Below are 26,368 nucleotides of genomic sequence, written 5' to 3'. Positions count from 1 at the left end.
TGTTGTGGTACATTGACAAAGAATTTAGCAATGCACTTAACCAGCACGTCTTTCAGACTGCGAGAGGAAACCAGTCCACCCGGAGAAAAACCTATGCAGACACGGGGAGACCGTGCAGCCTCTGCACAGACAGTGACCCGAGCTGGGAGTCGAACCTGGGTCCCCGGAGCTATGAGGCAGCAGTGCTAACCACTTTGCCACCGTGCCACCCATGGTGCCTGAGGTAACGTTAATCAGTATCTAATTGTTCACCCACCAAGCCTCTAAATAAATGGTGAGAATTGATTGCAAGCCACCTAATCTTGGGAAATCATAATATTGGACTCATTAATTGAGACAATGGGGGTCTTGCCCACTGGCTGGAGAGCACGCATCACATCCTTTGCAAAAGAGCTTGTCAGAGCTTGAAAGATATTTGGACACAACATTCACGAGTGATGGATTTTTTATTGTCTAAGGAGAGGGGAATTGAAGAAGTCCTAAGGTTGCTTCAGTCTGCTTTGCTCAATTGTGTACCATCAGTTTTTAATAGGGCATAACTCTAGTAAAGGTCATTGTTTCTACTCACGCACACTGGTAAGTTATTTACATATGATACAAAGAGGCAGAATCATAGAGGTAGGCGTGAGACAATAGCTGTTTAATTGCATCCCATTGATAATTTCATAATCTAGAGTAGTAGATGGATGGAATATCCATTTAGACAATAGTCACTTAATCATATCTTAATCACAGTTTCAGTGCTGTTAACGAGGATACTCAACTGTGTCCTGTTGATAGATATAGTAAAACATCTCCTTTGTCTGTGCTGACTATTTCATGCATATGCAGAGACAGTCAGTCTACAATGAGGGTGCTGCTAATTTTCTTGCCCATATGGCTGACCTCCTGCTGAGCTCACATATCCTCTCCCACAAGTTCTTAGCATTAAATGTCTCCTCAGGCACTTAAGTAGCCAGCAGCAGGACTTCCATGGGACCAAGCACCCAAGGTCCAGCCCCTCCACACTCCCTGGAGAACTGCTAGCCAATAAAAGGCAGGCAGCTGTCCAATCCAGGCAATGCTAGCACCCACCCAGGGATAGGCCTGGAATTGCTGAGGAACCCAGACCATAGATGAGTGAGAACAGGATGGAGGATTATGGGAGAGTTTGGTAGCATGGGCAGGAAGAATGGCTCTTGGTGGGCCCCTCCTCCTGAAGCAAGACCTTTGATCAGGCGTTGAGAGCCTTTGGACGAGGGAGCCACCCCTCTCCCCTCCATCAGAACAAAGAACAGTACAGCACAGGAACAGGCCCTTCAGCCCTCCAAGCCTGCGCCGCTCATGCGCCCAACTAGATCATTCATTTGAATCCCCGGAACTCTGCAAGCCACCTGGAAAACACTACAGGTGATGATTGCTCCAACCACCACTGATTGAATCCCACTGGTGATGGGATGGAACCATTACTTGGGCATTAGTTGACCATCTTAAAGGCCTCAATTGGCAACAGAGTGGGAAGACCATCCATGAATCCTCTGTATGCAGGTTTAATTAGGGGCTAGAAGTTGAAAGAGTTTCTACCCAGTACTTTCTAATCCTCTTAATTGCCACCAACTGCCATGTAACTGGCCTCATGGGAGGGTATTAAACCCCCTCCTCATCATGTTACAGCTTTCAATCAGTGACTGTATGGAAGGGGCTTAGAGGGAAAAAAAACTTGGATTTTGATCACACTCCAAGGTGATTCATACAATGAGTCACTCCAGAAGTGCAATGACTAATCTTTTGAATAGTCAATGACAAGTAGCGAGGGCACAGAAAAGATTTACCAGGATGTTGTTTAGTATGGAGAGTATTGGCTATGAGCAGAGGTTGGAGAAACTTGTTCTCGCTGGAACAACAGAGGTTGAGGGGCGACCTGATAGAAGTCTACAAGATTATGAGGAGCATGGACAGAGTGGATAGTCAGAAGCTTTTTCCCAGGGTGGAAGAGTCAATTACTAGGGGCCATAGGTTTCAGGTGCGAGGGGCAAGGTTTAAAGGAAATGTACGAGGCAAATGTTTTACACAGAGGGTGGTGGAACTCGCTGCCGGGGGAGGTAGTGGAAGCAGATATGATAGAGACTTTTATGGAGCGCCTGGACAAATACACAAATCGGATGGGAATAGAGGGATATGGTCCCTGGAAGGGTAGGAGGTTTTAATTCAGATGGGCAGCATGGTCAGTGTAGTCTTGGAGGGCCGAAGGGCCTGTTCCTGTGCTGTAATTTTCTTTGTTCTGTTTGTTCTTTGTTCTGAATGGGCATTGGTGATGGGGCAATGCTGGTACACGCAGGGCGACAACCCATCAACAGTTTAACAATAATGACCTGAGAGAGAACTGATGGGTCTCCAGTGGGATTAAACACATGAAAATCTTCAAGATGGGATCTTTGCAGGATTTCTATTCATAAGTTTTCATTGTTGGGACGATGGGCCATGCCTGGTGTAACTAGTGTTACCTGTATAAACACTAACGGAATGTGAATACTGGTCTATGATAACCGACCCCACAAAAGCCAGGAACAGAAGCAGGAAAATATCAACAAATGAATATGTGAGCCAGGAAATTAGGATCGGTTATATTTGCTGGTAAACATTTTTTAAAAATAAGTTTTTATTCCACATGAGCAAGGAGACTGCACTGAAGGGGATCTTTCTGCTAGACCTACCCTCCCTTTCAGAATTATTCGATCTATTTTAATTCATTAATCTCCAGCAAGAGTGAAACAAAGGGCAGCACAGTGGTTAGCACTGCTGCCTCACAGCACTGGGGACCCGGCTTCGATTCCTGGCTTGGGTTACTGTCTGTTGGAGTTTGTACATTCTCCCCGTTTCTGCATGGGTTTCCTCCGGGTGCTCCGGTTTCCTCCCACTGTCCGAAAGACGTGCTGGTTAGGTGCTAAATTCTCCCTCGGTATACCCGGAGTGTGGTGGCTAGGGGATTTTCATAGTAATTTCATTGCGGTTAAACGTAAGCCTACTCCTGACACTAATAAATAAACTTTCAATGCACATAACAGTTCACTTCCTTCCTAAAATGACATCATAGATTTTTCCGGTCCTTCGGATTTGCACATCCTTAAATCCAGCTGACTCCAGAAGCTTGACGTACTCCGAGGGCATGCGTTCTTTCCCTTCCGTCTGCACCAACATATTCAGAGAGTACAACTGGGTGGTGATGGGTCCTCTTCTGTCCTCGTTCAGCAGTGCTTCAACCAGCAGCACGCCACTGCCTAATTAAAAGTGACACAGACCACATGAATTCACTTTATTTTAACCCCTTCCTTCCCATGCAATTGGCCATTGCTCTCTTGTGAATTCCAATTCCCTGTCCTGGATTTTCAGGGTAAGGAGTCTCACAACACCAGGTTAAAGTCCAGCAGGTTTACCTGGTAGCAAAAGCCTTCAGAGCATTGTCCCTTTCTCAGGTTGAAGAAGCAGCTCTCTGAAAGCTAGTGGCTTTTGCTACCAAATAAATCTGTTGGACTTCAACCTGGTGTTGTGAGACTTCTTACTGTGTCTACCCCTGTCCAACGCGGGCATCTCCACATTTGGATTTTCAGACCAGGTTGAAGTAACATTTGCTACAGGAGCAGGAAACCCGGTGTATCTGGATCCCGGCCAAGAGTTCCAGCAAGTTCAAGCAGGGTCCTTACTCCCAAAAAGTTACGGCAGAACTGCACTGGGCTTTGGTAGAAATATCAAATATGTGCAAGGTCATTCTTTCACGGGGTGTGGGTGTCGCTGGCATGACCAGCACTTGTTGCCTATCCCTAATTGCCCTTTGAACTGAATGTCTTGTGAGGCCATTTCAGAGGGTGGTTAAGAGTCAATCAGAGCTCTGGAGCCACATGTAGATGGTAACCTGGCATCGCCACATGGTGGCAAGGCCAGATGAGGATGACAGATTTCCTTCCCTAAAGGATATTAGTGAATGGCTTTTTGCAACGATCGATGATAATTGGCATCATTGGTGAGACTCCCTTTATATTCCAGCTTTATTAGTTGAATTCAAAGGCGAGATTTGAACCCACGTCACCAGAGCACGATCTGGGTTTCTAGCCCAGTAACATTACCACTATACCACCATCTTCCCTTTCTGCACAGTATCAACTGTACCCATTAATATTCCACACTGACCCACCAGGTTTGCAAGCTTTGTAAACTCTGCTAAGTAGCTCCAGGGACCTGTCCTCAGTCCAGTCATGAATAATTCTAGCCAAAATGTAGAGGTCAGCATCGGGTATCGGGTCTTTGAAGAAGTCACCTGTATTTGAAGAGAGGGTAATGTTAGGACAACAAAGTACTACGATAGGGGCCATTGAATGAAGAGTCTCCAGTTGTTAAAATAGTTTCCCCTCCCTTCTTGAGGACACTGGCACGTAGCAATCCCTAATTGGCCTTGAGAAGATGTTAGACCTTCTTGTATACAACTAAGTAACTTGCTCGGCCATTTCAGGGGGCAGTTAGGAACTAAACAGATTGCAGTCCTTCTGGACCCAGGAAAGATGGATAAGAATGGCAGCTTCCCATTCTATTGGACATTAATGAACTAGATGGATTTGTACAGCAATCCAGCAGATTAATGGTTGTTATTAATGATGCTAGCTTTTTATTGGAGATATATATATATATAGAATATATAGAAACCCTACAGTGAAGAAAGAGGCCATTCGGCCCATTGAGTCAGCACCAACAACAATCCCACCCAAGCCCTTTCCCTGTATCCCTACATATTTACCCACCAGTCCCTCTAGCCTACACATCCCGGGACACTAAGAGGCAACTTTAAGTTGGTCAATCAACCTAACATTCAAAATCTTTGGATTTTGGGAGGAAACTGGAGGAAACCTACGCAGACACTGGGAGAATGTGCAACCTCCACACAGACTGTGACCAGAGGCAGGAATTGAACCCAGGTCCCTGGAGCTGTGAAGCAGCAGTGCTAACCACTGTGCTGCCCATATGTGCCTGCAGCTAGGGCATTGCACCTGGGGGTACCCCAAGTAGGCGCTGTGGGACTTTCCACCATTAGCGACGTCCAGGTACAGATTGTATGGTAATTCCCAAGAAATTCAAAAGTCAACTGGCCAATTGCTTTGCATCTGGAAGTATAGGTAACTTTGGTAGTGACCCACACCCAGTCACCTGCAGAGATTTTTCTGTGCTGTATACCTCTATGCCTCGATAACCCACACCATCTCTGCACTACCTAAATCCCATTATTTTATGTAATAGATTTAAGATTTAGTGGCTTAACTTGTGCTGAAATTGAATATTCTAAGGAAAGACTCCCAATAAGAGAGTCCCAGTGCATGGCGGTACAGCGGCACAGTGGTTTGCACTGCAGCCTTGCAGTGCCAGGGACCTGGTTTCGATTCCCGGGTTGGTTCTGGGTGAAGTTTGCACATTCTCCCCCTGTTGGCGTGGGCTTCCTCCTGGTGCTCCAGTTTCCTCCTATAGTCCAAAGATGTGCAGGTTAGCTTGATTGGCCATGCTAAATTGTTCCTTAGTGTCAGAGGAAAAACTGAGTAAATGTGTGGGGTTATGGGAATAGGGCTTGGGTGGGATTGTGGCTGATGCAGATTCAATGGGCTGAATGGCCTCCTTCTGCACTGTAGGGATTTAATGATTCTATCAAGAACATAGGAGAAAGAGAAGGCCATTCAGCCCTATAATCCTGCTCTGTGATTCACTATCATGGTTGACCTGATAGGATTCAACTGCAATTTGCTGTCTGCCCCCTATAACTCTTGACTTCCTTGTCTGTCAAAAATCTGCCTAACTCTGCCTTCAATAAATTCAATGAGCCAGCCTCCACCGCTTTCTGGAGAAAAGAATCCCACAGACTGACAATCCTCTAAAAGCAAAAAAAAAGTTCCTCAAGTGGATAGAGTGGTGAAGAAGGCATTCAGAATGCTAGGTTTCATTGGTCAGAACATTGAATACAGGACTGGGACGTCTTGTTGAAGTTGTACAAGACATTGGTAAGGCCACACTTGGAATACTGTGTGCAATTCTGGTCACCCTATTACAGAAAGGGTATTATTAAACTAGAAAGGGTGCAGAAAAGATTTACTAGGATGCTACCGGGACTTGATGGATTGAGTTATAAGGAGAGGCTGAATAGACTGGGGTATTTTTCTCTGGAGCGCAGGAGGCTGAGGCATGACTATATAGAGGTCTATAAAAATAATGAGGGGCATAGACAAGGTAGATAATCGATATCTTTTCCCAAAGATAGGGGAGTCTAAAACTAGAGGGCATAGGTCTAAAGTGAAAGGGCAGAGATACAAAAGTGTCCAGATGGGCAATTTTTTCACACAGAGGGTGGTGAGTGCCTGGAACAATCTTCCAGAGATGGAGGTGGGTAAAATTTTATATTTAAAAAATCATTTATATAGTTACATGGGTACGATGGGTGTAGAGGGATATGGGCCAAATGTGGGCAATTGGGATTAGTTTAGAGGTTTTTAAAGAAAAAGGGCGGCGTGGACAAGTTGGGCCTAAGGGTCTGTTTCCATGCTGTAAACTCTATGACTCTATTTCCATTTTAAATCGTAGACCTTTTATTCTAAAACTCAATTTCCTGGTTCTAGTGGAAACAACCCTCTGGTACTTAGAAAACTGAACTGTGTGACGAACAAAACTGAACAATGCTTGACTGGGTAGAACGTAGTGTTGCTCACACATGAATAATTGGAGATTGTCTTAACCAACTTGTCTCTAATTCCCAAAATAGCAATACGGGACATGAGTGCGGTAGTTTGAGACATGACATGTGGTAAGTGTTGCGTTTTATAGGGGGAATAAATAACACTGGAGATATGGTGCCCAAAGCTCTCACCAATGGTGTTTCTTTTTCTCACCTCTTACCTGGGTCGGTTACAGACTAAATGATCGAGGCTGATGGATACAGTCAGGCAACAACTCACAGAATAGAATCCCTACAGTGCACAAGGAGGCCATTCAGCCCATCGATCTGCACTGACCGTTATCCTACCCAGGCCCTATTCCTCTAACCCCACATATTTACCCTGCCAATCTCCCGGACACTAAGGGGAAATTTAGCATGGCCAATCAACCCAAACCACACATCTTTGGACTGCGGGAGGAAACCGGAACACCCGGAGGAAACCCACGCAGACACGGGGAGAATGTGGAAACTCCACACAGACAGTGACCCAAGCCGGGAATCGAACCCGGGTCCCTGAGGCAGCAGCGCTAACCACTGTGTCACCATGCCGCCCATTATCTTTGTATCACGAGCTGACTAAGACGGTGGAAGGCAAAGCAGGTGGGCAATGGTCACCTTTCCCGTGGTTCCACCTACCTTCATGAAATGCAATCCGTTTTTCATCTGGGGACACAAAGTGTTTTCCTGCCATTTCCAGAACTTTGGGAAGGTCATAGACAGTTACCCTGGACTGCGGATATGCGGAGATACATTCCTTGGCTATGGCACCAGTACAACCTTCAAAACAAAAGAAACCTTTCAAAACTTAAATTGGTAACATTGCTGTGGTGCTTGTCCCCTTTGTGGGGAGATGTACCGAGAAGAACCTCTTAGCAGATCACTCAAAAATAGGAAACCCACCACGTCCCTCCTAAGTTACTTTATACATTGATAATAATTACGTTATTCAGTTCCCAATGACAGTATATTAAACGCGTATGGGTCGATCTGCCGAGGGAGTTACGTGACCTGGGTAACCAACCAGGGATCAGGTTGCGGAATCGTCCTTGCAAGCGAGGGCTTCTGTATCAGTTCGATCCTGGAAGTTGACTGGCTTATAGTTATACCCATGATAGTTATCTAAATAAACATTGTAATTGCATTTACCTACAGGGTTTATTATAATTTCAAAGATTGAGGACCATGGAATAGAACTATAGAATCCCTACAGTGCAGAAGGAGGCCATTCAGCCCATCCACTCTGCACTGACTCTCCAAAAGTGCATATCACCCAGGCCCACACCCCCTCCCTATCCCCGCAACACAGCGCGTTTCTTTTTAATCATTTCATTAGGCTGATGGATGAGGTAATTATGTGACTAAAAGTTATGCAAAGATCAGGAACGATAGCTTATTATAGTAACCAGATACTAAAAAAGTAACTAAAAGGCTGATGGTGTAAAAATCCTCACGAGTAGGCCCGGAGAGGTCAGGCCCAGGCCTGCTAATGAGGGTCAAATTCTGATTTAAATATTGAAATGACGTTACAAATCTTGGCCCCGGAGACGCGTGGGAGCCATGGCGCCCAGTGGGATGCCCGCGAAACGGCCTCAGTTGATGCCTCCTGGCGTGTTGTGCTGCGGAAACTGCGCAACGGGCTGAGAGAATCACCCTCAAAGGGCAAAATCCATCAGCTGTTCACGCCCCTTGGCTACTGTAGGCGAAGATGGGGAGTTTGGCGCTCAGCCAAATCTCTGTTCACTGCGGCGGGACTGGAAAATCCCATTGGCGCAATGGGCAGGGAAATTCCAGCCAAACATTTGGAGACAGGTATAGACGGGCAGTGACAGGTCACTTACCACCAAGGTCAAAAATGTTGGTGAAAGTTGAAAGGTCAAAGGCCGTCACCACATCCTTTCCACAGATATTCCAAATCGAATTCATCAGCTGCATGAACTTCAACATCTCCTCCTCGGACCTATGGTATCACAGCATTGAAAGGTTGAAGTGGGGATATTAGTGTTAAAATGGGCAACTCAGTCACACTCTCAGTCATACAGGAGGTTCCTCTCCAAACGACTCACCATCTTGACTTGGAAATATATCGCTGTTCCTTCACTGTTGCTGGGTCAAGATCCTGGAAATCCCTCCCTAACAGCACTGTGGGTGTACCTACACCTCTGGGACTGCAGCAGTTCAAGGAAGCGGTTCACCACCACCTTCTCGATGTGGCCTTCTTAATTACATTCACATCCAACAATGAAAAGCAAAATGTGACTCCTGACTCACAGCAATGTGGCTGGTTCCTAACTGCCCGTTGAAATGGTCTGACCAGCCACTCAGTCCCATCAAAGCTGCTACAAAGGGCTCCCACATTTCACAAAGTTCCAACATTCCTCCGAAAGGAAATTGGCCTTGCCAGTGATGCCAACATGCTGTGGATGATGACATTATATATGCTAAAATATTTTCTACCGACATCTTTGGAGGAGTGTAGGGACAGTGTTGTGAAATTATTTACCAGTTTTCTTAACGCCATGACAGAATATCAGCACTCATTCTGACTCTCAGCTCCATGGGATTGGCCCCTGAGATGAGAGGATTCCATAATGTAAAACTGATTTTACATTATGGGATCAGGCGGCACGCTAGCACAGCGGTTAGCACTGCTGCTTCTCAGCTCCAGGGTCCTGGGTTCGATTCCTGGCTTGGGTCACTGTCTGTGTGAAGTTTGCACATTCTCCTCGTGCCTGCGTGGGTTTCCTCCGGGTGCTCTGGTTTCCTCCCACAGTCCAAAGATGTGCGCGTTAGGTTGATTGGCCATGCTAAGAAATTGCCCCTTAGTGTCTGGGGATTTGTAGGTTAGAGGGATTAGTGAGTATAATATGTAGGGATATGGGGGTGGGGCCTGGATGGGATTGTGTTCGGTGTAGACTCAATGGGCCGAATGGCCTCTTTCTGCACTGTAGGGTTCTATGATTTGATTTAATTGTCTCCATATTCACTAGCGATTAGATGAATGAAGGTGACCTCTTAGAATACAGATCAGAAAGAGGCCATAGTTCACTCCTCACCCATCGAGCCACCAGGGAACCTGTTGGAGAGGGGGGTTGGGGGCCACTTTTGGCAGGAATGCTAATCCCACAGGCGGGGAAGACTGGAAACTGCTGTCCTCCTCATATCCTCAATGTGTTTGAGGTGTGATATAGTGGTCTTGTCACTAGGCTAATAATCCAGAGCAAGATCTGGGTACCCAGGTTCAAATCCCACCCGGACAAATGGGGAAATTTGAATTCAATAACATTCTAAAATTAGCAAAAAAGTCTACTGATGACCAGGAAACGATTGTCGAATGTTGTAAAAAAAACCATCTGGTTCACTGATGTCCTTCAGGGAAGGAAATCTGCCGTCCTTATCTGGGGTGGCCTACATGTGACTCCAGACCCGCAGCAATGTGGTTGACTCTCACATGCTAAGGATGGGCAATAAATACTGGCCCACATCCCGTGAATGAATAAAAAAAAATCAGAAAGGGACTTTAATGTCTTGGTGAGTGCAATAATACAAGTCTGCCACAAAAGTGACCTGTAATTAATTCATGGAAAATTCGAGGTCCCAAACACATCAAAGAATTGTACGCAGTGGGCGAAAGGTAAAGCAAAGTCATTTTCGCGTTATGATGAAAGGAAATTGTCTTCTTCTTTCTGCCCATTTAAATTCTGGTTGCCAAGGAGTTTAAAGAACAGCGCAGGAAACAGTAAGAACTTACCTATAGAGGGAATCGAAGAGCTCCTTGGAGGAAATGCCAAATGCCCTCTGATATTGATTTGTCCCTTCCCTGAAGCAGAATATTAAAAGAATATTAAAATATTACAGAAATGCAAAATGTGAGATCAATCTTTCGTAAGGATTGTCGTGCACAGAAAGCTATTAAATTCGCTGCGTGGAACCCAGCTTTTATCTCACTTTATTTCTTTCTAGACACGAAATAACAGATACTTCCTACACAGGAGTATGGCCCATCACGTCTGTGCCATCCCTTTGAAAGTGTTATCCAAGCAGTGGGAGGTTTGTTTCCGTTAGAACCTGAAACACTGGGTCTGCACAGAGTCTCAGGGTGAAGGGGCCGATTGTCCAAAGTTTCTATATTACTGTCACAAGTAAGGCTTGCATTAACACTGCAATGAAGTTACTGTGAAAATCTCCGAGCCGCCACACTCCGGCGCCTGTTCGGGTACATTGAGGGAGAATTTAGCACAGCCAATGCACCTAACAAGCACATCTTTCCGATTGTGGAAGGAAACTGGTGCACCCGGAGGAGATCCACGCAGACGCGGGGAGAACTTGCAAACTCCACACAGACAGTGACCCCAAGCCAGGAATTGAACCCGGGTCCCTGGCATTGTGAGGTAGCAGTGTTAGAATGTGACCAGTGACAACTTTGTATTGGATTTAATGCAGCCAGTGGGAATAAGATGTAATAGTTAGCTGACCAACTGATTCATTGTAAATAAGGAACTACGTAGAATTGTGGGTGAGCTTGGAATGGCCCCAAGTTTGGAGTAATGATGTTTCTTTACTAAACCCTTTCTTTGATTTATAAGTAGGGGTAAGTTTTGTCGTATTTTCATTAGCTGTATTTTGAAGAGTTCCTTCTGAAGAATCAGCAGTGCCACTGTGCCACCGCGCCACCCAGGATGGAGGTGAGGAGAAACTAATTCATTCGTGGATTGTGAATCTTTGGAATTCTCATCCATTCCATCAGTGAATACATCTCAGGTTGGGACTGACAGAGTTTTGGTCCCTCAGGGAATTAAAGGATATGGGCAGCGGGCAGGAAAGTTGAGTTGAAGCCTACGATTGTACTGAATGGTGGAGTAGGTTCGATGGGCCGAGTGGTCTACTCTTGCTCCTATTTCCTGTGTTCTTTATGTTCTTATGTTATTACTCTACTATTAAGGATAGTCAAGGCTAAGATGGACAGATTTTTAATCAGTAAGGGAATCAAGAGTTAGAATAAAATAGAATCCCTACAGTACAGAAGGAGGCCATTCAGCCCAATGAGCCTGCACCGACGACAATCCCACCCAGATCCTTTCCCCATTTCCACACATATTTACCCCACTAATCACCCTGACGCTAAAGGGCAATTTAGTGTGGCCAATTAATCTAACCTGCACATCTTTGGAGTGTGGGAGGGAACCGGAGCTCCCATGGGGAAACCCACACAGACACGGGGGGAGAAAGTTCAAACTCCACATAGACAATCACCCGAGGCTGGGAATTGAACCGAGGTCCCTGGCGCTGTGAGGCAGCAGTGCTGACCCCTGTGCCACCGTGCTGCCCAATTAAGGATAATACTGCTGCTGCACAGCGCCAAGGACCTGGGTTCAATCCCGGCTTGGGCCACTGTCTGTGTGGAGTTTGCACATTCTGCCTGTATCTGCGTGGGTTTCTTCCGGGTGCTCCAGTTCCCTCTCATGGTCCAAAAGACGTGCTGGTTAGGGGGATTGCCGAAACCTCCCTCAGTGTACCCAAACAGACGCCAGAGAGTGGCAGTCAGGGGATTTTCACAGTAACTTAATTCAATGTTAATACTTGGGACATTAATAAGTAAGATGGGGTGAGTAGAGATCGGGGGGGGGGGGGGGGTGCGTGGGTGCCTTACAAGCAATGGGCCAGGGGGGTGGGGGAGGGGGTGGGGCATGGCGACTGAATCGAGGAACAGACTTCTTCCCGAGGTTGTTTGCCTCTTCCTTCTGGGTTGCTGGCACCCTGCACCTTCTGCTGAAGACAGGTGGGTTGGAGAGAGTGATCTGAGTGCGCTGGAGTGGAATTTAAATATGGCGCCCATGACCTTTGAACCTGTCAGCCCAGGCTCAGGCAGACGAATCAGCTGCTGGCCTGCAAGGAGGGTACGAGGGGAACATGTGTAAAATCAATGAGGTTCCAAATGCAGAATCTGGTGCGGGATCCTGCCATTCTGATCATTGGGACAGGCACGTTGGGAGCCACCCACCATTGAACTTAGAGTCAAAATGGGGGAATCCCACGTAATGCTTCAGGTCCATGGCCATTTCTGATGGAATATCCCGGAGTTAAAGTTTTGGACCAGATCTTCTGACCCTACCCTTCAGCTGAGATCTTCTGGTCGACTGCCGGCAGCAGGTTCCCCAATGATGGGGTGAGCAAACCACGCCAAAGAACATGGACTTTGGTGAGATTGGTAGATTCCACTGGCAGCAGGCTGCCCAACCTGTTCAGCATTTCCAACCTTTTCATAGTATGAGGTCTGGCACATAAAGGGTTAATGTGGGATTGCACAAAGTGCCAGCCACACAGTGGTATCGGAGATATCTGGACCCACACCCAGGGTCAGTCAGGTGTTAGACAGAACCAGGTGTACTAGCAGCATGGTGGCACAGTGGTTAGCGCTGCTGCCTCACAGCGCCAGAGACCCGGGGTCGAGTCCTAGCTTGGGTCACTGTCTGTGTGGAGTTTGCACATTCTCCCCATGTCTGCGTGGATTTTCTCCAAATGCTCTGGTTTCCTCCCATTGTCCAAAGATGTGTGGGTTAGGTGGATTGGCCATGCTAAATTGTCCCTTAATGTCAGGGGACTAACAGGGTAAATGCATGGGGTTATGGGGATAGGGCCTAGGTGGGATTGTGGTCACTGCAGACTCGATGGCCCAAATGGCCTCCTTCTGCACCGTAGGATTCTGTGATAAGCTCCTAGTCCAAACCCTTTACCATATATTTTTAAACACTTCTAAGACTACTAAGACTTCTTCAGCATTTATCAAATTGGAGCCAATATCCTATAAAGTAGGTTTACTTCAATATACTCTGATTCTAACGCTGAAATTACTTCATATTTATTCAAATTATGTCAAATTTACTGGGTGAAATATAGACCTTTTCTTTTTTTCTCCAGGTGACTAAGTTTTCTGATTTCATTTCCCCTCTTAACACTTCTCCAATGAGAAATCGGGTGGGTAACCCATAGCTAAACTTCTGCCCTTGTCTCTACTGAGCCAGCCACAAAGGGGTGAGGAGAGGATATGAATTTCACTCCCCTGCAGTTGGCAAAAACACGTTAGCTGATCTTCAGGGGGGTTATCTTCTTACCAGTCCAAAGAACAACAGAACACAGGAACAGGCCCTTCGGCCCACCAAGCCTGTGCCGATACCTGGTTTCTCTCCCTCTGTTCACCTCCCGTTCATAGATCTATCAAGATAAACCTTGAACATTGCTCATGAGCCTGCTTCCACCATCTCCACTGGCAGTGCGTTCCAGGCACCCACCGTATCGTTGTATGAGAAATCTTCTCTGCATGCCTCCTCTAAACTTACCACCTCTCACCTCAAACCTGTGCCCTCTTCTAGTCGACATTTTCACCTTGGAGAACAACCCTCTGACTATCAACCTGATCTCTGTCTCTTAATATTGTAGACCTCCATCAGGTCACCCCCTCAGCCTCCATCTTTCCAGTGAAAACAATCCAAGTTTAAGGGATATCTGGACAAATACATGAATAGGATGGGAGTAGAGGGATATGGTCCCTGAAAGGGCAGCCTGGTCAGTGCAGGCTTGGAGGGCCAAAGGGTTTATTCCTGTGCTGTAATTTTCTTTGTTCTTTATCCCTAAAATCCTCCAGGCCAAGCAACATAAGAACATAAGAAACTGAAGCAGGAGTAGGCCATCTAGCCCTTCGAGCCTGCCCCGCCATTCAATAAGACCATGGCTGATCTGAAGTGGATCAGTTCCACTTTCCCACTTTCTCCCCATAACCCTTAATCCCCTTGTCTATCAGAAATCTATCTACCCGTGACTTAAACGTATTCAATGAGGTAGCCTCCACCACTTCAATGGGCAGAGAATTCCAGAGATTCACCACCCTTTGAGTGAAGAAGTTCCTCCTCAACTCTGTTCTGAACTGCATCCCCCCCTTATTTTGAGGCTGTGCCCTCAAGTTGTTTTCCTTTCTAAGTGAAAAGAATCTCTCTACCTCTACCCTATTGAGGGCTGAAGGGCCTGTACAGCGCTGTAATGTTCTGTGTTCTATCTAGCCCCTTCATTATCTTGTAAGACTGGTAAACATCCTGGTAAACCTTCTTCCCAGGCTACAGGACTATAAGATATAGGAGCAGAAATAGGCCATTCAGCCCATCAAGTCTGTTCTACCATTCAATCATGGCTGATAAGATTCTCATCCCCAATCTCCTGCCTTCTCCTTATAACCCTTGATCCCCTCATTGACCAAGGTAAATTTATTTGAAATTTTTTAGTCCCTGCTGCACCTGCATGCTTACTTTCAACAACTGTTGCACGAGGACTGTAAGGTCTTGCTGAACATCCACCTCTCACAATTTAGATCAAACAATCTGCCCCTTCAACTAACCCCTCTCCAAAGCATCCACTTCCTTCTGGTAGTGTAGCAACTAGAATGTGATTGGCAACTACAATATCCCAATGCAAATCCATCTTGTTTTAACACACCTTATAAAAGTTACTCAAAGTGTAACATAGAAGTTATCAGGGAATGAACATGGAAGATTGATTGAAGTTTCTCTCACCTGATAGCATCAGTCAGATAGGCAAAGCAATGGTAGATGGTCTGTGAATAGTATGCCACTGAATAGTAGAGCGTCCTGGGACTCTCCTTGGTCAGATACGTTTGGGACAGATCTGTATTGCTGTACAAGACTGTAAGTTGGAGAATTAATGATCACATTTATTCACAATCCACTCTCTGTGCAGTGTACAACGAGAATGAAACCTCAATGTCTTTTTCAAGCAGAGATTTTTACTTTCAGTCTCTTTCCTCCAAGCGGTTTATTTTTATTTATTCATTCATGGGATGTGGGCATCGCTGGCTGGTCAGCATTTATTGCCCATCCCCGAGGGCATTGCTGTGGCTCTGTAATCACATGTAGGCCAGACCAGGTAAGGATGGCAGATTTCCTTCCCTAATGGACATGTGTGAACCAGATGGGTTTTTCCGACAATGGTTTTATGGTCATCAGTAAATTCTTAATTCCAAATATTTATTGAATTCAAATTTCACGACCTGCCATGGTGAGATTCTGCAATAACTTTGATTTGATTTGATTTATTATTGTCACATATATTAACATACAGTGAAAAATATTGTTTCTTGTGCGCTACAACAGACAAAGGGGTGGCATGGTAGCACAGTCGCTAGCATTGCTGCCTCGCAGTGCCAGGATACCAGGTTCAATTCTGACCTCGGGTCACTGCCTGTGTGGAGTGTGCACACTCTCCCCGTGTCTACATGGGTTTCCTCTGGGTGCTCTGGCTTCCTCCCACAGTCCAAAGATGTACAGGTTAGGTTGATTGGCGATGATAAATTGACGCTAGTGTTAGGGGGATTAGCAGGTAATGCTCGGGATTACGGGAATAGGGGCTGGGTGGGATTGTGGTCGATGCAGACTTGATGGGCTGAATGGCCTCCTTCTGTACTGTAGGGATTCTATGATCTAAAGCATACCGTTCACGGAGAAGAAAACAAGAGAGTGCAGAATGTAACAAGTCCACAGAGGCAGAAATCTCTTCATCAAAATCCCTTTATTTACAAGTCCGATAGTAGCATACAGAGCGCTTTCAGTCAGCGGTCTACACTTGGAGTTCCAGATGAACTGAAACTCTTTGCTAAGTACAAAACAAGAGGCTCCTTGATTAGGAGTGCATATTCTAAGAGGCCCACCTCAATTACCAGATTAAAGTTGTTACAGTGTTGAACGCTGGTCCCCAGAACATTAGCTGAGTCTCTGGATTAATAGTCCAGTGACAATACCATTACACCACCATCTCACTGTCTGGGTGGCACTCCATTCTGGCATCACTCAATACGGGTGAGGGACACCACTGATATAGTCTGTGATGGAGGTGCAGAGATGCTCATCTCCAGCACCAATATGACAGAATGAGGGGCAAACACAGAGGCTGGAGAGCCTGGTGGAGTAAAATCAAAAATTACTCATTTGTGGTCATGGTCATGAAACTTTTCATGAGTTTGTGTCTGTGATATCTTCTTTCACTCAAACTGTTCACTTTGAACAAAGTGAGACTTCCAAAGATGAAAAATTAGACAGATTTCTAAAAATTCATTGCTGGGATGTGGGTGTCACATCCCTAATTGCCCTAAAATGATTGGTTTGCTAGGCCATTACAGAAGGCAGTTAAGAGTCATTGGATCAATAGGAAGGCGATGGCCTTGAGGTATTATCAGAAATTCAGCTAATGTTCTGGTGACCTGGGTTCAAATCCTGCCACCTCAGATCATAGAATCCTACACTGCAGAGAGAGGCCATTCAGCCCATCGAGTCTGCACTGACCACAAACCCAAGACCCTATTCCCATCACCTCATGCATTTACCCTAGCTAGTCCCCCTGACACTAAGGGGCAATTTATCAAAGGCAATCCACCTAACCCATACATTTTTGCACTGTGGTAGGAAACCAGAGCACCCGGAGGAAACCCACGCAGACACGGGGAAAATTTGCAAACTCCACACAGACAGGAACCCAAACTGGAAATCGAACCCATGTCCCTGGCAGTGTGAGACGGCAGTGCTGACCACCCCACCATGCCATCCCTAATGGTGAAATTCAAATTTTAAAAATACCTGGGACTAAGAATCCATCGATGACCATGAAACTATTGTCGTTGATAGTTGGAAAACCCCATTTACTTCACTAATGCTCTTCAGAGAAGGAAAGCTGCCATCCTTACCTGGCCTGGCTTACGTGTGACTCCAGAGCCACTGCAATCTGAGTGATTCTCAACTGCCCTCGGGCAATTAGGAATGGGCAATAAATGCTGGCCAGTCAGTGACACCCTTGCCCCATGAATGGATAAAAAAATGTAAGCTAGTCTAGGTAAAGGGGCAGATTTCCTTCCCTGAAGGGCATTTTACAGCAATCGATAGTTTCACGGTCACCATTACTGAGGTGACCTTTCAATTCCAGATTTTATTGATTTTAAGTTCCGACTGCTGCAATGGTGGGATTTGAGACCAGTTGAGCCTAAATTAGTTGTGAAGCGACACCTCCACTTTGCCACCGCATAGTTTGGAAGATGAGCTGAGGGAATTTACCCTTCAATTAGTAAGTTAATTTTCTCTGTGCACTATTTTTAGCAGAGACATTAAAGTGTAAAATCCTGCCTGTGTTATATTTAACACCATTGACTCACAGAGTCATTGAGATTTACAGCGTGGAAACGGACCCTTTGGTCCAACTTGTCCATGCCATCCTTTCTTTTTAACCACAAAGCTAACCCCAATTTCCTGCATTTGGCCAAACTCCCTCTATACACATCTTACCCATGTAACTGTCTAAATGCTTTTTAAAAGACAAAATTGTACCTACCTCTACTACTGCCTCTGGCAGCTTGTTCTAGACACTCACCACCCTCTGTGTGAAAAAATTGTCCCTCTAGACCCTTTTATATCTCTCCCTTCTCACGTTAAACCTATGCCCTTTAGTTTTAGACTCCCCTATCTTTGGGAAAAAATATTGATTATCTAGCTGGCCTATGCCCCTCATTATTTTATAGACCTCTATGAGATCATTCCCAAGCCTCCTACGCTCCAGAGAAAGAAGTCCCAGTCTATCCACCTTCTCCTTGTAACTCAAACCATCAAGACCTTTTAGCATCCTAGTAAATCTTTTCTGCACTTTTTCTAGTTTAATAATATCCTTTCTTCAATAGGGTGACCAGTACTCGACACAGTATTCCAAGTGTGGCCTTACCAATGTCTTGTATAACTTCAACAAGACACCCCAACTCCAGTATTCAATGTTTTGACCAATGAAACTAAACATGCTGAATGCCTTCTTCACCACTCTGTCCACCTGGGACTCCACTTTCAATGAGCTATGAACATGTATCCCTAGATCTCTTTGTTCTATAACTCTAACCAATGCCTACCTTTAACTGAAAAGGTCCTGCCCTGGTTTGATCTACCAAAATGCTAAACATCGCATTTATCTAAATTAAACTCCATCTGCCATTCGTCAGCCCACTGGCCCAATTGATCAAGATCCCATTGATACCCGAGATAACCTTTTTCACTGTCGACTATGCCAATCTCGGTGTCATCTGTGAACTTACTAACCAAGCCTCCTAAATTCTCATCCAAATCATTAATATAAATGGCAAATAACAGTGGGCCCAGCACTGATCCCTGAGGCACACCACTGGTCGCAGGCCTCCAGTTTGAAAACAATCCTCTGCAACTACCTCTATTCTTCTGTCATCAAGCCAATTTTGTATCCATTTGGCTACCTCACCGTGGATTCCGTGATTTAACCCATGCAACAACCTACCATGTCAAATGCCTTACGAAAGTCCATGTAGAAGCATCAACTGCACTGCCCACTTCTTGGTTACACCATCAAAAAACTCAATCAAATTTGTGAATCTTGAGGTGAAGGGGATGAAAGGGTATGGGAGGAAGGCAGGATTAGGCTATTGAGTTGGATGATCAGCCATGATCATTATGAATGGCAGGGCAGGCTCGATGAGCCAAATGAACTCCTCCTGCTCCTATTTTCAATGTTTCTATATACATATAAGTTAAAATCTTGTAAATTGCTTCCCGTATCTCCCTCACCCATACATCCATTGTCAACCACCCCAATTCCACTCAAACGTACTCTAAGGATGGAATTTCCTCTTGCCCCTGACACAGGAATTGGAGCGGGTGGGACACAAACCATACAAAAGACCATTGACCTCTGGTGGAATTTTCTGGTCTTGGGGTAAGCGTGGGCTGGAAAATCCCACCCAAATTGCTTGGGCAATTAAAACATGTCTGGAGTTGGATTACCTTCACCTTGGTGTTCTTCGACTTCCAGGAGTTGAAGGCCGACACACGCAGCGAGGAGTCTGTCCATGCCATCTGCGCTGGTGCCAAGTCTCTCTGCAATGGCACTGGAAGAGAGTGGACCTCCTTCCTCCAGTAGGAGATCAAATACTCCCAGCTCACAGGCAGCAAACATTGTCTACAAGCAAGATAGTGTGGAAGTGTGCGTCAGCAACATGCCAGTTGTGTTTTTTTATTCTGTTCACCAAAATTGGTGGAATTGTCAAGATTTTGTGGAGACTCCATGCTTAATTAATTGACTCACTGAAAAGATCTGACAATATGCCGGAAATTACTCAGAATCCGCTGTGCCATTAATCATTCTTACCAGGAGGTTTGACCCTTCAGATTTTGTTGTCAGTCTGGTTTAAGTTGGTAGTGCTCTGCACCAAGAGGCTGTATGTCTAACCTTGCAGCAGGAGTGCTATATTTAAGGCTGAGGTCAGTTTTTTGTGATGGATGCTAAATGAGCTGAAACTTGGAAGCGTTGTGAACTGTGAGGAGGATAGTGTAGAACTTCGGAAGGACATAGACAAGTTGGTGGAATGGGCAGACTGGTGGCAGATGAAGTATGGTCACTCGGCCCTTTGAGATGGCACTGCCATGTCAGGTGACTAATCTGATTGCAACTTCCCTCCTACCCTTTCGCCCCCTTGTTAATCAAGAATCTATCCATCTCTGCTTTGAAAATATTCAAAGACTCTACTTCCACTGCCCATTGAGGAAGAGAGTTCTTCACACCCATTACTCTCTGAGAGGAAAGAGTTCTTCTTAGATCTGTGAGTGATTCTTATTTTTACATTTCTAGTGGCCCCTCATACTAGATTCCCCCACAAGACAAAACACCTGTCAACACCCTTCAGGATCTTATATGTTTCAATCAAGTCACCTCTTACTTTTCTAAACTTCAAGCCTAACCTTGAAGGAAAGTTTGTTTATGAGAGTCAAAATTAGGTTTACATTTACGGTTTCGTTAAAGGGAAGTCGTGTCTGACAAATTTACTGGAGTTCTATGAGGATGTGTCTAGGGCGGTGGATAGAGGAGAGCCGGTGGATGTGGTCTTTCTTGATTTTCAGAAGGCGTTTGACAAGGTGCCTCACAAGAGGTTATTGCAGAAGGTCAGGGGACATGGAGTTGGGGGTAGGGTGTTAGTGTGGATAGAGGATTGGTTGTCAAATAGGAGGCAGAGAGTGGGGGTCAATGGGTGCTATTCGGATTGGCGGATGGTGACTAGTGGAGTGCCCCAGGGGTCGGTGCTGGGGCCTCAGCTATTTACCATTTATATAGATGATCTGGAGGAGGGAACCGAGTGTAGGGTGTCGAAATTTGCTGATGACACCAAGATTGGTGGAACGGCAAATTGTGCGGAGGGTGTGGAAAGTCTGCAGAAGGATCTAGATAGGCTGGGCGAATGGGCCAGGAAATGGCAAATGGAATTTAATGTTGGCAAGTGCGAGGTGGTCCACTTTGGTAGGAATAATGGTAGGAAGGATTATTACTTACGTGGCGAAAAACTGCAGCAGGCGACGGTGCAGAGGGACCTCGGGGTCCTTGTGCATGAGTCGCAAAAACCCAGCTTGCAGGTGCAGCAGGTGGTCAGGAAAGCGAATGGGATGCTGGCCTTCATAGCGAGGGGGATTGAATATAAAAGTAGGGAGGCCTTGCTGCGGCTGTACAGGGCATTGGTGAGGCCGCAGCTGGAGTACTGTGTGCAGTTTTGAGCGCCGTACTTACGCAAGGATATTTTGGCCTTGGAGAGAGTGCAGAGGAGGTTTACTAGGCTGATGCCGGAGTTGAGGGGGTTGAGCTATGAGGAGAGGCTGAATAAACTAGGCTTGTACTCGTTAGAGTTTAGAAGAATGAGGGGAGATCTCATTGAGACGTATAAGATGATGAATGGGATGGATAGGATAGAGGTGGAGAGACTCTTCCCGCTCAGAAAGGATAGTAGGACTAGGGAGCACAGCCTCAAGATAAAGGGGGGCGGTTTAGAACGGAGTTGAGGAGGAACTTCTTCACTCAAAGGGTGGTGAATCTCTGGAATTCTCTGCCCGTTGAAGTGGTGGAGGCTGCCTCGCTAAATATTTTTAAGACGTGGGTTGATGGGTTTTTGATAAGAGAGGGGATTAAGGGTTATGGGGAGAGGGCGGGAATGTGGAACTGAGCCACGACAGATCAGCCATGATCTTATTGAATGGCGGGGCAGGCTCGAAGGGCTAGATGGCCTACTCCTGCTCCTATTTCTTATGTTCTTATGCTCTCATTAATACTGCAATGAAGTCAGTGTGAAAATCCCCTAGTCTCCACACTCCGGCACCTGTCTGGATACACTGAGGGAGAGTTAGCATGGCCAATGCACCTAACCAACACATCTTTCAGATTGTGGGAAGAAACCAGAACACCTTCAGGAAGCGTAAAGGAGCTCATGCCCCTGTCTATATCAATGGGGATGAAGTAAAAAGGGTCAAGAGTTTCAAATTTTTAAGTGTCCAGGTCACCAACAACCTGTCCTGGTCTCCCAGTGCTGACACTATAGTTAAGAAAGCCCACCAACTCCTCTACTTTCTGAGAAGATTCAGAAAATTTGGCACGTCAGCTATGACTCTCACCGACTTTTACAGATACACCAGAGAAAGCACTCTTTCTGGTTGTATCACAGTTTGGCTCCTGCTCTGCCCATGACTGCAAGGAACTACAAAAGGTTGTGAATATAGACCAATCCATCATGCAGACCAGCCTCCCATCCGCTAACTTTGTCTACACTTCCCACTGCCTTGGCAAAGCAGCCAGCATGATTGAGGACCACACGTACCCTGAACATTCTCTCCTCCACCTTCTTACATTGGGGAAAAGATACGAAAGTCTGAGGTCATGTACCAACCAACTCAAGAACAGCTTCTTCCCTGCTGCTGTCAGACTTTTGAATGGACTTACCTTGCATTAAGTTAGCACAGAACCCTACTGTGCAGAAACAGCCCTTCGGCCCATCGAGTCTGCACTGACCACAATCCCACACAGGCCCTACCCCCCCACACATTTACCCACTAATCTACACATCCCAGGACACTAAAGGACAGTTTTAGCATATCCAATCAACTTAACCCACACACCTTTGGACTGTGGGAGGAAACCCACGCAGACATGAGGAGAATGTGCAAACTCCACATAGACAGTGACCCAAGCTGGGAATCGAACCCAGGTCCCTGGAGCTATGAAGCAGCAGTCCTAACCACTGTGCTACCGTGTCTCTACACTCTATGACCATATCACTCTCTCATTTAATCCGGACAAATGTGATGTAATGTATTTTGGAAGGTCTAATACAGATAGGAAATATACAGTAAATGGCAGTAAATAAGAGTATTGATAGGCAGAGGGATCTGGGTGTACAGGTACATTAGGTCACTGAAAGTGGCAACGCAGTTGGAGGAGGTGTTCAAGAAAGCATACGACATGCTTGCCTTCATTGGCTGGGTCATTGAGTTTAAAAATTGGCAAGTCATGTTGCAGCTTTATAGAACCTTAGTTCAGCTGCACTTGGAATATAGTGTTCAATTCTGGTTACCACACTACCAGAAGGATGTGGAGGCTTTGGAGAGGGTACAGAAAAGATTTACCAGGATGTTGCCTGGTATGGAGGGCATTAGCTATGAGGAGAGGTTGGAGAAACTTGGTTTGTCCTCACTAGAACAACGGAGGTTGAAGGGCATAGACAGAAATGGATAGACAGAAGCTTTTTCCCAGGGTGGAAGAATCAACAACTAGGGGGCATAGGTTTAAGGTGTGAGGAGCAAGGTTTAAAGGAGATGTACAAGGCAAGTTTTTTTACACAGAGGTGGTGGGTGCCTGGAACTCGCTACCAGAGGAGGTAGTGGAAGCAGATATGATAATGACTTTTAAGGGGCACCTTGACAAATACATGAATAGGATGGGAATAGAGGGACATGGTCCCCAGAAGGGTAGGGGTTTTAGTTCAGTGGGAGAGCATAGTCGGAGCAGGCTTGGAGAGCCAAAGGACCTGTTCCTGTGCTGTAATTTTCTTTGTTCTTTGTTTCCTTCTCTATGAACGGTATGCTTTGTATAGCACACAAAAAAAAACTCACTGTATGTTAATACATGTGACAATAATAAACCAAAATCAAATAAAAATCTGGAGGAACACACGCAGACATGGTGAGAATGTTCAAACTCCGCACACACAGCAACCCAAGCCAGGAATCAAACCCAGGTTCCCGGCACTGTCCAGCCTCGCCTTGTAATACAACTCATCCAATCAAAGTTTCAGCCTAGTAAACTTTCTCTGAACTGCTTCTAATCCATTTGCATCTTTCCTTAAATAAGGAGACCAAAACTGATATTAATCTAGCTTCCCCTTAAATCCACCTGTGTGCTATCTGCCTATACTCTATTTTGGTAACAAGTTCTCCATATTATACCTACTCTCTAAGAAGAGACATTTCTGCTGGATTGCGATACAGATTCATTCAGGGTTATCTAATTTTTTTTTCTAATTTTGGATTTTCCCACAAGTGGAAATATTTTCTCTATGTCTATCCTTTCTGAAAGAGACATTAATTAGTTCACCCCCTCAGCCATATCTTTTCTCATCTGACTAGAACATCATAGAATTTGATCATTTTATGTCCTGCTGTTTATTCTGCTGTGTTGGCTATTGAACAATGGTCTCATTGGTTGCTGCTCTGTATTGGTTGGGTATATCAAGTTCACTGACACTGCTGATTTGCTTTCAGCTTCTTCTTTCGCTCAACATCATTTATAGAGCAGGTGCTATCTCATTTTCCTTCTTATACCTGGCACCTTATAATACTATTTTTCTGCCCACCTATGAATTTTGTCCAATTCATTTGGTAATTTCTGTCTAGTCGTTTCCATTTTCACTGCCCTCCTGGCTTAGTAACATCGGCACATCTGATCAGTTGGTGTTAGGTGTCTGATTTCAGTTCAGCGATGTAACTGAGACGGAGGTCTGGTCCGTGGGGGGTGCTACTAGATTAGAACATATTAACATAGGAGCAGGACATAGGAGCCATTCTGCCTTTCCAGCCTGCTCTGCCATTCATAATGATCATGGCTTATCATCCAACTCAATAGCCTGACACTTCCTTCCCCCCCATATCCTTTGATCCCCTTCGCCTCAAGTGCTATATCTAACTGCTTCTTGAAAACATCCGATGGTTTGGCCTCAATTGTTTTCTGTGGCAGTGAATTCCAAAGGCTGACCACTCTCTGGGTGAAGAAATTTCTCCTCATCTCTGTACTAAACGGTTTACCCTGTACCCTCAGACTGTGACTCCTTGTTCTGGATACCCCTACTATTGGGAACATCCTTCTTGCATTTACCCTGTCTATGGGTTTGCCTGGCATCGTTCCTCTTACAAGTACTCCATTTCTTTCCACCCTCAGTCCATTTCCCAGAGTTTCCCTGATCCACGCATCTTTTAACTTGGTTAATAATCCTTTCCCCCAAAGTTGGCCAAATACATTCATAAGGTTTTCTGCAGCCCCATCTGAGACATAAAATAGAACATTACAGCGTAGTACAGGCCCTTCAGCCCTCGATGTTGCGCCGACCAGTGGAACCAATCTAATGACTCTCTAACCTAAACTATTCCAATGTTATCCATATGCCTATCCACTGACCATTTGAACGCCCTTAAAGTTGGCGAGTCCACAACTGCTGCAGGCAGGGCATTCCATGTCCTTACTACCCTCTGAGTAAAGAACCTACCTCTGACATCCATCCTATAATTACCACCCCTCAATTTAAAGCTATGTCCCCTTGTGTTAGCCATCACCATCCGAGGTAAAAGGCTCTCACTGTCCGCCCTATCCAATCCTTTGATCATCTTGTAACTTCTTCAAAAGATCAGTCGAGCAAGATGTTTCGCCCTTCTGAATTTTTATTTCTCTTCAGGTATTTGGAAATAAAATTCTTGAGAGACATAAAACTCAGCTGCATGATTCTTTGACACCCGTTTTAAACAATCGCACAAACTCAAAATGACTCCCATGGTATGTATCAAATCAAAGCAATTGGTAAACGTGCCTTAGAAGAAGTGTCATGAATGCCTTGGGGAATGAATTTAAGTTTATTTTTTAGTATCACAAGTAAGCTTACTTTAACACTGCAATGAAGTTACAGAAAATCCCCCAGTCGCCACACTCTGGTGCCTGTTCGGGTACACTGAGGGAGAATTTAGCATGGCACAATGCATCTAACCAGCACATCTTTCAGACTGTGAGAGGAAACCGGAGCAGCTGGAGGAAACCCACGCAGATACAAGGAGAACGCGCAGACTCTGCGCAGACAGTGACCTAAGCCAGGAATAGAAACATGGGTCCCTGACATTATGAGGCTATGATGTGGATGTGCCGGCGTTGGACTGGGGTAAACACAGTAAAAAGTCTGATAACACCAGGTTTAAGTCCAACCGATTTATTTGCTAGTAAACTCACCCATTTTATTATGAGGCTAACCTCTGTGTCACCGTGACGGATTACTTTCCCGTCTGTGTGAAATCTTGAACCTACCTTAGAAATGAGAAATCCGTCCATATAATTCAACAGCTTCTGCGGATATTCGAGTTCCTGTTTGGAGACTTCCATTATAGAACCTGTGCCAACTAAACAGCAACTCAGGGGCTCAGAGTTAGATAACACCCATTTAATATGGACTGGGTCGCTGTAACCGACAGACACTCTGATCTCACAGACAGAGGACAATGATCCTGCCCTTTTGCTCCAACACAG

The 26,368-nt window shown here is 45.5% G+C and overlaps 1 protein-coding gene across 1 annotated transcript; it reads right to left on the bottom strand.

Moving 5' to 3' along the window:
• Window positions 1-201: 201 nt before the first annotated feature.
• On the bottom strand, window positions 202-26,368 carry asmt (acetylserotonin O-methyltransferase). Its single transcript, XM_080197655.1, has 8 exons — window positions 26,150-26,368; window positions 19,561-19,735; window positions 15,280-15,409; window positions 10,470-10,538; window positions 8,560-8,678; window positions 7,358-7,498; window positions 4,169-4,291; window positions 202-3,257 (listed from the first exon to the last, which is right to left on the bottom strand). Exons 1-8 carry the CDS (start codon window positions 26,222-26,224, stop codon window positions 3,046-3,048), a joined length of 1,044 nt encoding a protein of 347 aa, XP_080053781.1. The 5' UTR covers window positions 26,225-26,368; the 3' UTR covers window positions 202-3,045.

Source organism: Carcharhinus amblyrhynchos, chromosome 10 (genome assembly GCF_965287045.1).
Source record: "Carcharhinus amblyrhynchos chromosome 10, sCarAmb.v2.hapA, whole genome shotgun sequence".
NCBI lineage: Eukaryota > Metazoa > Chordata > Chondrichthyes > Carcharhiniformes > Carcharhinidae > Carcharhinus > Carcharhinus amblyrhynchos.
The sequence above is the reverse complement of the archived record's forward strand: the minus strand, read 5'-3'. Positions and strand labels throughout refer to the sequence as shown.